The sequence below is a fragment of the Ahaetulla prasina genome, chromosome 1, assembly GCF_028640845.1.
Source record: "Ahaetulla prasina isolate Xishuangbanna chromosome 1, ASM2864084v1, whole genome shotgun sequence".
Lineage (NCBI taxonomy): Eukaryota > Metazoa > Chordata > Lepidosauria > Squamata > Colubridae > Ahaetulla > Ahaetulla prasina.
Window position 1 is genome coordinate 270,565,817 of NC_080539.1, and position 16,698 is coordinate 270,582,514.

At 36.4% G+C, this 16,698-nt stretch overlaps 1 protein-coding gene and 1 pseudogene across 1 annotated transcript; both read left to right on the forward strand.

Annotated features, from left to right (window-relative positions):
- The first annotated feature begins 942 nt into the window (after positions 1 to 942).
- Positions 943 to 7,250, forward strand: LOC131186029 (proteasome subunit alpha type-1-like; annotated as a pseudogene).
- A 228-nt stretch (positions 7,251 to 7,478) lies between these two features.
- On the forward strand, positions 7,479 to 15,978 carry LOC131187403 (proteasome subunit alpha type-1). Its single transcript, XM_058161632.1, has 10 exons — positions 7,479 to 7,493; positions 8,126 to 8,170; positions 9,491 to 9,592; positions 10,825 to 10,928; positions 11,474 to 11,562; positions 12,312 to 12,382; positions 12,958 to 13,087; positions 13,282 to 13,361; positions 14,628 to 14,732; positions 15,635 to 15,978. The coding sequence occupies exons 1-10, from the start codon at positions 7,479 to 7,481 to the stop codon at positions 15,689 to 15,691; spliced, it is 798 nt and encodes a 265-aa protein (XP_058017615.1). The 3' UTR covers positions 15,692 to 15,978.
- Positions 15,979 to 16,698: the final 720 nt, after the last annotated feature.

Below are 16,698 nucleotides of genomic sequence, written 5' to 3' on the forward strand. Positions count from 1 at the left end.
AATAAATAAATAAATAAAAGCTCAAGATTTCAAATCGGCAACATTCCACCAGGCAATCGTAAAACATTGTCCTATTGTAATGCTATTGTAAAGATTGCATTAAAAAAATTAAATTTTGCAACTGGCTGTTCTGCCTACGTGTATGTTTGTGCCCTGTAATGCTTTAATTTTGTATAAAAATAATTTAACTTTGGAGAGGCAGAGAGAGATACACCCAAATTAAAAAAAAAAAAGGATTCATGTCCAGTAATCCCCACTCAGAGAGCAGCAGTAGTAACATTTTTGGGAGAGAGGGTGTGCCAGCCTGCTGCCCAAACTTGTAACGTTTTTTCTCAACCTTAGCAATTTTAACGTGTGGAATTCAACAGTCGGAACTGCTGGGGAATCCTGAGAATCGGAAGTCCACACATCTTAAAATTGCAGAGGTAGAAGACAGAAGTAAGAGACTGTAACCTTGCACTTAAATGTTAGCAGTTCGCAACAACTGATGAAAGGGAACTGGCCAAATAGATAACGCAAAACAAAAGTGGGATAAATCTCACCAGAAATCAATACAGGCAAAAAGCGCAATCGGGTACGAAGCCCGTGTGTGAGAAATCATTTATTTATTTTTCCTAACTGGAACTACGTACAATTTCAGTGTTCCTTTTACACTTTGTAGTGTAAATGCAAACTAATCAATTCTCAGCGCTGCCTACGGATGGAGAAGCTGCGTTACCTCTTTTTTCTTCATCTGTACGCCGAGACGGCTACAGTTAGCTACTACGCCGGAGATACTACCATCTATAAAACCGCATTATAAACCGAATGAAAGAGACGCGCTCTTATCGCTTTAACTCTCCCCGTTCCACTCTTCCGCAGCTCCCACCTCGCCCCGTTTCATCAAGGACCCAACGCGCATGCGCACTCAAGATTCGGCCACGCGCACCTACGATTTCTTGACGGTGGCTTTTAAGCGTGTTGGGATCGGAAGCTCGGCAATCGGCTGTTCCCGCCTTGGCGGAAAAGGAAAAGAAGCGTCCGGGCCCAAACCTATCGATTGCCGAGTTCGCCGTCGCTTTCCATCATCTTTTCTGGTCAGGCGCCGGCGCTGCTGTCCGAACGTTGCCCGACATGGTGAGAGGCGAAGCCACCGGGTTTGGGGGGCGTAGGGGGGGTAGGGAGAGAGAGGGTGGGCTTTGGGGCGAGCAGGGAGGCAGGGGAGGGAGAGAGGGCGCGCTTTCGTTTCCCCGGAGCGAGAGGTGTGACTCAGCACTTGGCCGGCTGAGATTGCCAAGGCCCAGATTGCCTTGTTTTTATTGCCATTTTCTCTCTCCCCCCCCCTCCATTTTGAAAACCTTAAACCCGCTGCATGTATGGCCCGGTCCTTTCCCCACCACCCCTTTCCTCCCTTTTTTTATTTTATTTTTTGCACTCTCACCGTCCCTTCCCGTAGGCAGCCCGGCAGAAACAAGCATTCGTTCCCTTTTTGTTTTATTAATATATCTTTAATACAGGGGTCTCCAACCTTAGCAACTTTAAGCCTGGAGGACTTCAACTCCCAGAATTCCCCAGCCAGCTTTGCTGGCTGGGGGATTCTGGGAGTTGAAGTCCTCCAGGCTTAAAGTTGCCGAGGTTGGCAACCCCTGCTTCAATACATTGAGTCCGCTCCCTTAATCGGAATACTAAATTTCTTATTAGGTATTTTTTTTATTTGCATTTATATCCCGCCCTTCTCCGAAGACTCAGGGCGGCTTACACTATGTCAAGCAATAGTCTTCATCCATTTGTATATTATATACAAAGTCAACTTATTGCCCACAACAATCTGGGTCCTCATTTTACCTACCTTATAAAGGATGGAAGGCTGAGTCAACCTTGGGCCTGGTGGGGCTTGAAGCTGCAGTAATTGCAAGCAGCTGTGTTAATAACAGACTGTCTTACCAGTCGGAGCCACAGAGGTCCGTGTATTCTTTATTATTAAGTATTAGAAAATAGTAATTTTCTAAGTCGGGTACCCGAAGTTGTGCTTTCACACCTACTTTCAAACCAATGCAAAAGAAGGGCTGTTCTTTATTCTTTTACACGTTTCTTCAAACTCAGGATCCCGCTTAAAGTAAGCGGCTTCCCCGCCCCCAATTTTCTCGCCCTAACTCCGTCCGTTGTATTAACTTAACACAATTCCCCCACTTCGTATATGTGAATTACACAGGTATAAATGAGTCAGCGTTTTGACATACTTCTGTTTCCAGCCTTTTTCTGGATTTGGTTGCAGAGAGGAGCAGATCCAGAGTTTTACACACTGCATCTAGTTATGCATCCTAGTTATGTAAAGGAGAGCCCTTGGGGTGTCACAAAATAAAACCGGACAACAAAAACCCATTAAGCCAATTTAGCACAGCAGATAAATGTATTGATGAATGTAAGTACAGTATAGTTACATGCAGTAGATAATATAAATGCTATAGAGATGCATCTTAATGAAGTCTGTGACATTAAATTAAAACAGTGGAGTATAGGTTTCTCAGTTTCAAAAGGGGATATAATTTAAAGTACATTTTAAATCCTCACAGTGCAGTCCTACAGTTAATCAGAAGTAAATTTCATTTGCCCATAGGCAGAGGTATTGATGCAGTAGTTAATAACACATTTTTTCTTTTTCTTTCTGATCAAGTCACTAGATGTGCAATACTTTCGTCTTCCTGAAATTGAAAGCAAAACTTTTTTTTTACCTAGTTAGATTACAGTTTTAGTTTATAGACCTCCACATGGAAATTGGAAATGTGGGCTTATTTTTGAAATGAACTGTTGGATATTACTTTAGCAAATATTTCCATGTTTGCCTTGATTCATAATACTGTGATTTGGGTTAAATATCCACGCTGTAAATGTTCATGTATTATTTCCTGCATGATGCTTCTTTCAACCCATCTTTTATTTTTCCTTTGTCAAAATTTGTTTCCTGCACTTCTTAATAAAGCTTAATAATTATGAGTGATATACTTCCATGTATTGAACAAACAAAAGAGACTATTTAGTAGTGATGTGCACTATCCCCAAATTGGAAAGGTTGCTTGAATTTGACTCACAGCATACTTGATATAGTAATGTTGTAAAGAAGCCATACTTTTTTTTTGGTATTGCAAGGTGCTGCCAATAGATACTAGAATTTTCACACTGAATCTGAAGCAGTAAAAAACTTTCCTGCTTTGAACCTGCATACTGCACACCTCCACAAGTTCATTCATCCCTATTTTGAAAAGAAAATTACTTATTAAATGTCATACTAAAGTCCTATTATTTCCATATTATATTTGGTTACAGAAATGATAATCCATAGTAAGAATGAGATTTTGTTTTAATTTTTCCTATTTTAATGGCAGTCATATTAATGGATTCCTTTTCTTCACTTTAGTTTCGCAACCAATATGATAACGATGTCACTGTATGGAGTCCCCAGGTATTGTTTTTGTACTTCTATTTTTCTTTGTATGTTTCCTTTGCTCACCATTTGAATAAATAAAGAATTTAAATCTTACTTTGAAAGCAAAAGTAATAAGATCTTTGCAGATATGTATATATGTGAAATGTGTTCATTATAGTAACAACCTGCACGAGCCATTTAGAGTAACATGCATGAGCCATTTATACATAAGATAACTTTCTCAACTGGAAAGTAGTTTATCGGGCTTTCTGTGCTAATAGCTATGGGAAATGCAGTTTAGCCTACTTACAGTTGCTTCTGTAATGCTAGGTCCAAGACTATGAGACCACTGAGTCTGAATAATAAGATAATCATTATAGTCTGCTGTTCGCTAATTTCAGGGAAAGTAAGGGATACCTGCATAGATTAAGAATTTGGCAATCTAGATTGTGGCTTTTGAGAAAATCGTAAGTGTAAGAATGCTGCACTTACATTCTCTTTTAAAGTTGTGATTAAAATTATGTCAGATTGAGCCAGGTTTATGGGAACCATAGTTTGTTGATTAAACCAGCAGTCCCCAACCTTTTTGATACCAGGGACTGATTTTGGGGAAAACAATTTTCCACAGACTTGCGGCAGGGGTGTATATTTCACACACTACCTGCACATGTACAGATGACATTTTGTTCGCTTTTGCGGCCTGGTTCCTAACAGACCATGGACCAGGGATTGGGGACCCCTGGATTAAACCATACTTGGCAAGATGCACATAACATTCAAATCCAAACAAGCCACATTACGACTAAGCAAGATGTAGAAACAAAAACATTAACTCTATTCCTTTTTCCCTGTTTTCATCTATTGAATAGTTTTGGAAAACTCTGTGTCATTTTTTATTGGTCTGATAAAGGTATTTGTCATATTATGGAATTTAGTGTGTGTGGTGTACTCATACAGGTCATCAGAAATCGTTACTAATTTGTGCTCAAATGTCCTGATTTATTGCAATTGTGATAAAGATAATGTTAAGTCTTCTGTCATGGAGTGGAATATTTTTTATTCGCTAAACATAATGTTAAGTAACATTTGAAGGAGCAACCATTGCAACCATTGCAATGAAAGACACAAGACTAACGAAGTGTTATTAGTTGTAACTCATTGGCTAATTTGGAGTCAGCATCTCTTCTCTCCACCCAGCCTGCCTTGGGTGATTGTTGTGGATGTAAGTAGGACGATAAAGATATATACATATATGCTGTGAGTTCCTCAGGCATTCATTGTTCCCTTTCTTACTATTGCAGGATGCTCACCTCAGTTGCAATATCAGCATGTTCATAAGACTATCTTGTGTTTTTAGGGTCGAATTCATCAAATAGAATATGCAATGGAGGCTGTCAAACAAGGATCTGCAACTGTTGGGCTAAAATCAAAAACCCATGCTGTTTTAGTTGCCTTAAAGGTAAACTTAAGAAGAAAGCCAATTTGGTTTTTTTTAAGCATATGCATTATAAAGCATTATAATATTCACAATCTTAAAGTAGTTTTGTGCAATCTAGAAGATATATCTGTTGGCCAAGAAAAGAATTTGTTAGTTTTGGTTTGTAGGGACAACAGCTGAGAAAGTCTGCTCTAAATAAATGCTGTATTTAGCTTGAAAATACAGTATTTTAATTATTGTACTTATTGTTTGCCTAGTATCAGGTGGGAGGAGATAAGTGGGACATAAATTATTATAAACATGAAATGTTACAACAATATTTTCAGAATAAAATGACAGGAAAGAGCCAAGCAATTTTGTGGGGCCAGTGAGAGATCATGTGGCAAAAGCAACAGGTATATTACTTGATTATAAATGCAATCAAGAGAGCATTGCAAATTTTTGTTACAATAAGGCTATATGTGCTATGAATAATAGATACTGGTTCTATTTCCACCAGTAAAGACCACATAGTTTTTCCTGGAGAAAACAATGTGGGATATCACTGCACAGGGTGCTTTCGGGTTCTCAATATGTGCGTCCTTACTAGGCCTGGTATGTAGGGACAGGAGGCTAGGGATGCAGTTACAAGTGTTAGCTTACTGAGCAAAGACATACAGAAGACTTGATTCTTTCACTTGCACTATTAGGGATGTACTACACTTATTGATTTGCTAACAGAAAAGGCCTTTTCTAGAATGTTCCATTGCCTTCTACACAGTGTCAAATTTCCTTCCAAATTACATCGCACAGAGATGGTTTGCAGGCTTTTGGAATCCTGTGAATTAGAAGCCATTTAAGTCATCATAAAATAATTGCATAAAACAGCTCCTTATGTTTACATAAGCAGTAACAAGAGTTTAACAAACTTTAATGTAGCTGTTTAAAATACGTTTATTAATACAGTGAATTAAAATACTATTATTAATACAGTGAAACCTCAATCCAATGGGCTTTAGATGCAATGAATAGAATTTCCACTATATTAATGTCATTTTATGTTTTTCTGAAATGGCATTATATACGAAGTGTCAAGTTCTGCAGTTATTTACAAATTATATAATTGGTGTCATTTGCTATTGTTACTACAGATTATATACTCTGGTTTAACAGTCAGGGAAAAATAATGCACACTTTCTCTTCTCTCCCCCCCCCCAATATTGTCACATTATAAGTGTATGATTTATAACTGTTACTTTGGATATGTCATTTAGAGGGCACAATCTGAACTGGCAGCTCATCAGAAAAAAATCTTGTATGTTGACAACCATATTGGTATTTCCATTGCTGGACTTACTGCTGATGCAAGACTCTTATGGTAAATTTAGAATTTGATTATTTGATTGATTGAATGTGGACTTTTTTAAAATTTATAAATATACATAGACTGGGTTTGTACCTAATTCCTAATTCAAGCCTTTGGTTCCTGAGACGTATCTATGTTTCTCCATTCTTAACCTTGTCTAGTGCAATTGCTGCACACCATAACCAGGTCTCCTAATAAACTATTGCTGAATTTAAGTATATGTATGACATTTGTTCTTAGTCATTTGTGAAGATTGTGACAGCATTGTATAAGAATAGTAGTGGGGAAGATTAATTCCACTGCTCCATCCACAAGTCACTGAAAACACTGAGGAGCTGAGAGTATGCCTGATTGAAATTGCTGCTGCAGAAATAGGAGGAAACATGTGGAACATACTTGCTAAAGAGCATCCAATAATTTCATGCCAAAATGAATTCATTCCCCTTGCCTGCCCTCTTTTGCAATCAAATAGTATTATATACAAGTAAAGTTTCTATTGAATAAATCTAAGAAGTGTTGAAGTTACAAATGGAATAAATTCTGTTTTATCCCTGCAGCAATTTCATGCGTCAGGAGTGTTTGGATTCAGATTTGTATTTGACAGGCCTCTTCCAGTATCTCGATTAGTGTCTCTGATTGGAAGCAGTATCCTTTTTTTCTATGTGATAATCATTGTGGGTTTCTCACAGCTGCCAATAGATTTAACTGTTGGATAATCATCTTACTGCAAAGGACTCAGCTAGTTATTTTGTATAATAGCAACAGTAATAGCATTAGCACTTAGACATATATACTGTTCCATAGTACTTTATAGCACTCTCTAAGTGGTTAATGAATATCACCCTATTGCCCCCAACAATCTTGAGTCCTCATTTTACCAACCTTGGAAGGATGAGTCAACCTGGCTGTTACTATTACTTTTAAAGAAAGTAAGGCAATACAGGGAATTGGGGACAGTTCATGCTAAAAATCTACTCCAATTGATTGAAAACCTCAGCCACATAATAGCATAAGAAAAGTTGAATAGTAAAATGAGAATTTTCTGGATTTTAGAACAAATTCATCTATTCAGGCAGATTCATCCAAAAAATTTACTGCAATATTACATAATTTGCATGAAGTAAATTTCATTTGCCCATAGGCAGAGGTATTGATGCAGTAGTTAATAACACATTTTTTCTTTTTCTTTCTGATCAAGTCACTAGATGTGCAATACTTTCGTCTTCCTGAAATTGAAAGCAAAACTTTTTTTTTACCTAGTTAGATTACAGTTTTAGTTTATAGACCTCCACATGGAAATTGGAAATGTGGGCTTATTTTTGAAATGAACTGTTGGATATTACTTTAGCAAATATTTCCATGTTTGCCTTGATTCATAATACTGTGATTTGGGTTAAATATCCACGCTGTAAATGTTCATGTATTATTTCCTGCATGATGCTTCTTTCAACCCATCTTTTATTTTTCCTTTGTCAAAATTTGTTTCCTGCACTTCTTAATAAAGCTTAATAATTATGAGTGATATACTTCCATGTATTGAACAAACAAAAGAGACTATTTAGTAGTGATGTGCACTATCCCCAAATTGGAAAGGTTGCTTGAATTTGACTCACAGCATACTTGATATAGTAATGTTGTAAAGAAGCCATACTTTTTTTTTGGTATTGCAAGGTGCTGCCAATAGATACTAGAATTTTCACACTGAATCTGAAGCAGTAAAAAACTTTCCTGCTTTGAACCTGCATACTGCACACCTCCACAAGTTCATTCATCCCTATTTTGAAAAGAAAATTACTTATTAAATGTCATACTAAAGTCCTATTATTTCCATATTATATTTGGTTACAGAAATGATAATCCATAGTAAGAATGAGATTTTGTTTTAATTTTTCCTATTTTAATGGCAGTCATATTAATGGATTCCTTTTCTTCACTTTAGTTTCGCAACCAATATGATAACGATGTCACTGTATGGAGTCCCCAGGTATTGTTTTTGTACTTCTATTTTTCTTTGTATGTTTCCTTTGCTCACCATTTGAATAAATAAAGAATTTAAATCTTACTTTGAAAGCAAAAGTAATAAGATCTTTGCAGATATGTATATATGTGAAATGTGTTCATTATAGTAACAACCTGCACGAGCCATTTAGAGTAACATGCATGAGCCATTTATACATAAGATAACTTTCTCAACTGGAAAGTAGTTTATCGGGCTTTCTGTGCTAATAGCTATGGGAAATGCAGTTTAGCCTACTTACAGTTGCTTCTGTAATGCTAGGTCCAAGACTATGAGACCACTGAGTCTGAATAATAAGATAATCATTATAGTCTGCTGTTCGCTAATTTCAGGGAAAGTAAGGGATACCTGCATAGATTAAGAATTTGGCAATCTAGATTGTGGCTTTTGAGAAAATCGTAAGTGTAAGAATGCTGCACTTACATTCTCTTTTAAAGTTGTGATTAAAATTATGTCAGATTGAGCCAGGTTTATGGGAACCATAGTTTGTTGATTAAACCAGCAGTCCCCAACCTTTTTGATACCAGGGACTGATTTTGGGGAAAACAATTTTCCACAGACTTGCGGCAGGGGTGTATATTTCACACACTACCTGCACATGTACAGATGACATTTTGTTCGCTTTTGCGGCCTGGTTCCTAACAGACCATGGACCAGGGATTGGGGACCCCTGGATTAAACCATACTTGGCAAGATGCACATAACATTCAAATCCAAACAAGCCACATTACGACTAAGCAAGATGTAGAAACAAAAACATTAACTCTATTCCTTTTTCCCTGTTTTCATCTATTGAATAGTTTTGGAAAACTCTGTGTCATTTTTTATTGGTCTGATAAAGGTATTTGTCATATTATGGAATTTAGTGTGTGTGGTGTACTCATACAGGTCATCAGAAATCGTTACTAATTTGTGCTCAAATGTCCTGATTTATTGCAATTGTGATAAAGATAATGTTAAGTCTTCTGTCATGGAGTGGAATATTTTTTATTCGCTAAACATAATGTTAAGTAACATTTGAAGGAGCAACCATTGCAACCATTGCAATGAAAGACACAAGACTAACGAAGTGTTATTAGTTGTAACTCATTGGCTAATTTGAGTCAGCATCTCTTCTCTCCACCCAGCCTGCCTTGGGTGATTGTTGTGGATGTAAGTAGGACGATAAAGATATATACATATATGCTGTGAGTTCCTCAGGCATTCATTGTTCCCTTTCTTACTATTGCAGGATGCTCACCTCAGTTGCAATATCAGCATGTTCATAAGACTATCTTGTGTTTTTAGGGTCGAATTCATCAAATAGAATATGCAATGGAGGCTGTCAAACAAGGATCTGCAACTGTTGGGCTAAAATCAAAAACCCATGCTGTTTTAGTTGCCTTAAAGGTAAACTTAAGAAGAAAGCCAATTTGGTTTTTTTTAAGCATATGCATTATAAAGCATTATAATATTCACAATCTTAAAGTAGTTTTGTGCAATCTAGAAGATATATCTGTTGGCCAAGAAAAGAATTTGTTAGTTTTGGTTTGTAGGGACAACAGCTGAGAAAGTCTGCTCTAAATAAATGCTGTATTTAGCTTGAAAATACAGTATTTTAATTATTGTACTTATTGTTTGCCTAGTATCAGGTGGGAGGAGATAAGTGGGACATAAATTATTATAAACATGAAATGTTACAACAATATTTTCAGAATAAAATGACAGGAAAGAGCCAAGCAATTTTGTGGGGCCAGTGAGAGATCATGTGGCAAAAGCAACAGGTATATTACTTGATTATAAATGCAATCAAGAGAGCATTGCAAATTTTTGTTACAATAAGGCTATATGTGCTATGAATAATAGATACTGGTTCTATTTCCACCAGTAAAGACCACATAGTTTTTCCTGGAGAAAACAATGTGGGATATCACTGCACAGGGTGCTTTCGGGTTCTCAATATGTGCGTCCTTACTAGGCCTGGTATGTAGGGACAGGAGGCTAGGGATGCAGTTACAAGTGTTAGCTTACTGAGCAAAGACATACAGAAGACTTGATTCTTTCACTTGCACTATTAGGGATGTACTACACTTATTGATTTGCTAACAGAAAAGGCCTTTTCTAGAATGTTCCATTGCCTTCTACACAGTGTCAAATTTCCTTCCAAATTACATCGCACAGAGATGGTTTGCAGGCTTTTGGAATCCTGTGAATTAGAAGCCATTTAAGTCATCATAAAATAATTGCATAAAACAGCTCCTTATGTTTACATAAGCAGTAACAAGAGTTTAACAAACTTTAATGTAGCTGTTTAAAATACGTTTATTAATACAGTGAATTAAAATACTATTATTAATACAGTGAAACCTCAATCCAATGGGCTTTAGATGCAATGAATAGAATTTCCACTATATTAATGTCATTTTATGTTTTTCTGAAATGGCATTATATACGAAGTGTCAAGTTCTGCAGTTATTTACAAATTATATAATTGGTGTCATTTGCTATTGTTACTACAGATTATATACTCTGGTTTAACAGTCAGGGAAAAATAATGCACACTTTCTCTTCTCTCCCCCCCCCCAATATTGTCACATTATAAGTGTATGATTTATAACTGTTACTTTGGATATGTCATTTAGAGGGCACAATCTGAACTGGCAGCTCATCAGAAAAAAATCTTGTATGTTGACAACCATATTGGTATTTCCATTGCTGGACTTACTGCTGATGCAAGACTCTTATGGTAAATTTAGAATTTGATTATTTGATTGATTGAATGTGGACTTTTTTAAAATTTATAAATATACATAGACTGGGTTTGTACCTAATTCCTAATTCAAGCCTTTGGTTCCTGAGACGTATCTATGTTTCTCCATTCTTAACCTTGTCTAGTGCAATTGCTGCACACCATAACCAGGTCTCCTAATAAACTATTGCTGAATTTAAGTATATGTATGACATTTGTTCTTAGTCATTTGTGAAGATTGTGACAGCATTGTATAAGAATAGTAGTGGGGAAGATTAATTCCACTGCTCCATCCACAAGTCACTGAAAACACTGAGGAGCTGAGAGTATGCCTGATTGAAATTGCTGCTGCAGAAATAGGAGGAAACATGTGGAACATACTTGCTAAAGAGCATCCAATAATTTCATGCCAAAATGAATTCATTCCCCTTGCCTGCCCTCTTTTGCAATCAAATAGTATTATATACAAGTAAAGTTTCTATTGAATAAATCTAAGAAGTGTTGAAGTTACAAATGGAATAAATTCTGTTTTATCCCTGCAGCAATTTCATGCGTCAGGAGTGTTTGGATTCCAGATTTGTATTTGACAGGCCTCTTCCAGTATCTCGATTAGTGTCTCTGATTGGAAGCAGTATCCTTTTTTTCTATGTGATAATCATTGTGGGTTTCTCACAGCTGCCAATAGATTTAACTGTTGGATAATCATCTTACTGCAAAGGACTCAGCTAGTTATTTTGTATAATAGCAACAGTAATAGCATTAGCACTTAGACATATATACTGTTCCATAGTACTTTATAGCACTCTCTAAGTGGTTAATGAATATCACCCTATTGCCCCCAACAATCTTGAGTCCTCATTTTACCAACCTTGGAAGGATGAGTCAACCTGGCTGTTACTATTACTTTTAAAGAAAGTAAGGCAATACAGGGAATTGGGGACAGTTCATGCTAAAAATCTACTCCAATTGATTGAAAACCTCAGCCACATAATAGCATAAGAAAAGTTGAATAGTAAAATGAGAATTTTCTGGATTTTAGAACAAATTCATCTATTCAGGCAGATTCATCCAAAAAATTTACTGCAATATTACATAATTTGCATGAATTAAATTTCATCCCGTTCAATACAGTACTATTTTAATATTGCCTTATATCATTAAATTCTATGAATAAAATCCAATATTAGTCTTCCACTGATGGAACTTGAATGAACTTGTTACTGCTGTTTTCCATTTGTGTCCTACATCTTTATAACTTGATTGTGGGACTGAGGTGGGAGTTGTTTTTAAAAAATCTTGAAGAGTATACATGAAAGTTTTCATAAGATAGTGTGAATGTGTAAACCAGCTTTTTGAGATGTATTCCTCAGCTTGTTTAAGAAACACAGATACCAACGCAGCGTTATGGCAGAAGACCATATGGCGTGGGACTTCTTATTGCAGGCTATGATGTAAGTGCATCATCTGTGGGAGACATGTATATTGTATATGTTTTCTGGATATTTTCCTTTCCTAGAGTAAACACAGTAGAATTATATCAAAGCGGGTTTGTAGTCTTCTTCTGTGTCATAAAACTATTTGTAAGTAGTTATACTTGGATTTGGAACTTCTTGAAAGATAAATGTCAGTTTTAGTGTATTATTCCCGATATTTGAAAATTGGTTTCTCGTCACTCAAGCCAGAATTGACAATGCTACATAAGATTTCAAACTGTTTTGGAGCATCAGGTTCTTTAGAAGTTTTTTTTTTCAAGGAGGCTGTTGTTTCAAACATGAAAGAAGCTGTTTTAAAAACGCTTGAACTAATTTTGTATTTCACATGGGTAGTTTTGGAAAGATTGCGCTTGAAGCAGTTCAGAATGAAATGTGTTGAATGCCCCCAATAGCCAGGGGTTATGAGTTACACTGTAAAACAGCTGGAAAATCATATATTTTTATCTGGGTGGTGAGAGTGAAACACTTGTATGTAAGCTGTCTGATAGATTGCTTTTTTCAAAAAAAATAATAATGTCATTTTAATTTGTCAGGATATGGGCCCCCATATCTTCCAGACTTGCCCTTCTGCAAATTATTTTGATTGCAAAGCAATGTCCATTGGTGCAAGATCCCAATCAGCTCGAACTTACTTGGAACGACACATGACCGAGTTTTCTGACTGTAAGTGTAGTGTCTTTGAAGTATACTATATTTTTAAAGATTTCTGCTCTCTCTACACATACACACTGTGTGTGTGTGTGTGTGATTGCTGAATAGTTATTGTCATGTGATGAGGAAGTTGAAAGTGTGTTTAACCAAGTCAGCCCAGAAAATACAGCGTTTCTGAACCAGTCATAAATGAAGTTATTTTGCAGGTAACCTGAATGAATTAGTGAAGCATGGACTGCGTGCTCTGAGAGAGACACTTCCTGCTGAACAAGATCTAACTATTAAGGCAAGGCTAAGATTGTTTTTTCTTGCAATTCAGTCGGTCTGAAACATGGTTAATAGTAGTTATAAACATTGTGGAAGAGTGACATTTATTTTTGTAAAGCAGAATCCAAATTTGTAATTAAACATGCAGTATGGAGAGATGCGCTTTAAACATTAAAGTAACCTGAGTCACCGACTCTATATAATATATAATACTAAGGAAATGTAAATCTGAAGAGGATTCTAAACAAGCTTAAAGATTTAAACATGGTTACCGTATTTTTCAGAGTATAAAATGTTCCGGACTATAAGACGCACCTATCTTTTTTGGTGAGGAAAACAAGAAAAAGAAATCTGCCTCTGCCTCCCAGCAATTTTGCCTCATTGCAGCAAACAGCCTGCTTTATTTTCATTTTCAGCATAGCTTGTTTAGCATAAGAAAAAAAAATCTGCTCCCAGCAATTTACCTCCTTGCAGCAAGCAGCAGAAGCCTGCGCAGCAATAGGCAATGGCAATCCCTCCAGCCTAAAATGGCTGAGTCGGGAGATCCAACTGACAATCTGATCCAGACAACGGCTGATCCAACTGACAATCAACTTGTGCTAATTAGGCTGTGCTGAAGCTGAAATAGGCTGTTTCTTCTTGCTGCTTGCTGCAAGGAGATAAATTGCTGGGAGGCAGAGGCCAAAGGGTGGGGGCCAATGGGTGGGTGGGACTACGTTTGGTATATAAGATGCACCTAAATTTTCACCCCTTTTTAGGGAGGGGAAAAAGGTGCATCTTATACTCTGAAAAATATGGTACTTCTGATTCAGCATTTCAGGAAATGAAAGTTAAGAGTAGAAATCTGCCCATAGTTTTAATACTATCACTTCCAGTATCTTGCAAAATATAATGTTTATGTGACTTCAGGCTCATCAGTTCCATACAATACATACCCGAAACTGTTTTTCTAGTTACAAATTACACTGATTACGATAGTCAAAACAATTCCAAGAGTGGGTTTCTTATAGTCAGCAGTAAAAGATGGCTTTATCAGAAAATGTTCCATGGTTCATGAAGATGATTGTTTACTATAGACCAGTGGTAGGAAATTATATTACATTCCAGTTTCCTGAACATTGACTCTCAGCAACCCCAGCTAATAGTGTAAATTAGATTTTTTATTAGATATTTATTCCCCTTTAAATAATAAATAATGCTCCTTCCTCCTAATTTCCCACAATTTCTTTCCCCTTCCCTCCCCCCCCCCTTTTTTCTTTTTCTTTTTACAATTGTCATTTTACAGAATGTTTCTGTTGGGATTGTTGGTAAAGAAATGGAGTTTACAATTTATGATGATGATGATGTAGCACCATTCTTGGAAGGTCTGGAAGAAAGACCACAGAGAAAGGTAGGCAAATTTTACCAAAAAAAATAAATAAATCAGAGTTTGTAAAAATTTCATTAGGCTATTTTTTTCTTTGCTATATTTGCTTATCTCAGTATTTTTTTTTTCATTCTTGTAAATTAGTAGCTGGATCACATTATGAGACTTTCCATTCTGAGGACTTTTGCTAGATTGTAGCGTCCTCTTGAGATTAAATGACTGGTGATCTAAGATAATGCCTTTGGAGTGTGGTATTCTGCCTATTTAATGCTCTCCTCATGATAATTTACTCATTTGACACTAAAAAAACCATTTATTTAAGTCTTTTTAACCTAACCAGAAAGCTTTGGATTTTAATTTCTGCAAAAAATATATTCCTCTCTTGCTTTTTCAATGATTCCTCTAAGTGTAATGCAAACACATTTCCCCGTTTTTTCTTTTCCTATGCCCAAAGCAGGCTTTTAGAAAAAGTGGGAGAATTGGTTTCTTTCCATATACACATTCTATTGGCATATTAAGTAAATTGGACATTTTGCTTAACAGGCCAAATGATTACTTTTATATATTTATGCCCTACACATAGGCATTTCAAGTGTATATATAGCTTACAAATGATAACTCTGAAGGTATGACAGATAAATGAGCCAATTAAGAAGTGTGGAAAACACAAACATTTGGTTTTTCTATGTATTGGGCTGTCTTATGAAATATACAAAAAGAACAAAGCATTTAAAAATACTGTATGTCAAACCAATTTTTGCCACTGATCTCTGTTGGATTTTTAAAGCAGAAGAAATGGAGTATTGAAAATCTCCCTGCCTATTTATTGCTACACTGAATATTGAGAGACACTGTATTTGTAGAATATTTTGTGAGATTTTTACCCCCACAGTGACTGTTATCTTTATTTCTTTTACTCTTTTAAGCCTGCTCAGCCTGCTGAAGAGACAGCAGAAAAGCCTGAGGAACCAATGGAGCACTAAATGCACTGTATACACGGGTTACTTCAGAGGGAATAGTGTGAGGAACACTATTTGTATTGTGGTAACTTAATTTTAAGATTCAAGGCATAATGTAGTGATAAAACACAGTGTTTAAAATGAATTACCAAAAATAAAAACCCTTATGTTGGCAGAAAAAAAAATAACTGACCACTTCTATTAAGAAAAGATGTCATTTTCTAGAAAGACTGAAATACTGTTTTATATGAAAAAGCATGTTGCTTTTATGTTGTAAAAACATCTCTGAAATAAATTTTTCTTTTATGAAACATTGTCTAACTTTTTTGTACTTCTTAAATAAAAAGATGTATACAATATCATTGGATCCCATGGTTATAGAATCCTATACCTATGTCAATATTTTTAGATATTATGAATCTCATACTAAGTTAAATTAGAATGAGTAATCTATTTGTAATGATCAAACCAGTTGAAAACATAAAGTGGAATCCAATTACCGTATATACTCGAATATAAGCCGATCCGAGTATAAGCCGAGGTCCCCAATTTTACCCCAAAAACTGGGGTAAACTGGGGACTCGAGTATAAGCCGAGGGTGGGAAATGAGGCACCTATCGGTTGGGGAAACCCTCCCTCCCTCAGCTGAGAAGGCTGGCGGCTCCCCCGCCCCGCCCTCTCACTGCACCGGCAGGGCTTCCCCGCGCCGTCCGGTAAAATGTGAAAAAAAGAAAAAAAAAACGCGAGTATAAGCCGTATATACTCGAGTATAAGCCGAGGGGCTTAAAAACAAAACAAAACTCGAGTATAAGCCGTATAGACCCGAGTATAAGCCGAGGGGACGTTTTTCAGCACAAAAAACGTGCTGAAAAACTCGGCTTATACTCGAGTATATACGGTAATTTAAAGAAATTCACAGAGAAAGATTTTCACCAAGGATGTGCTGAACTGATTGGGAGATGGACTTTTGCAATATTCTGAATTTCAAGAATTATTTCTGGCAAAGAAATAAAAAAGGGAAACAAAAAATG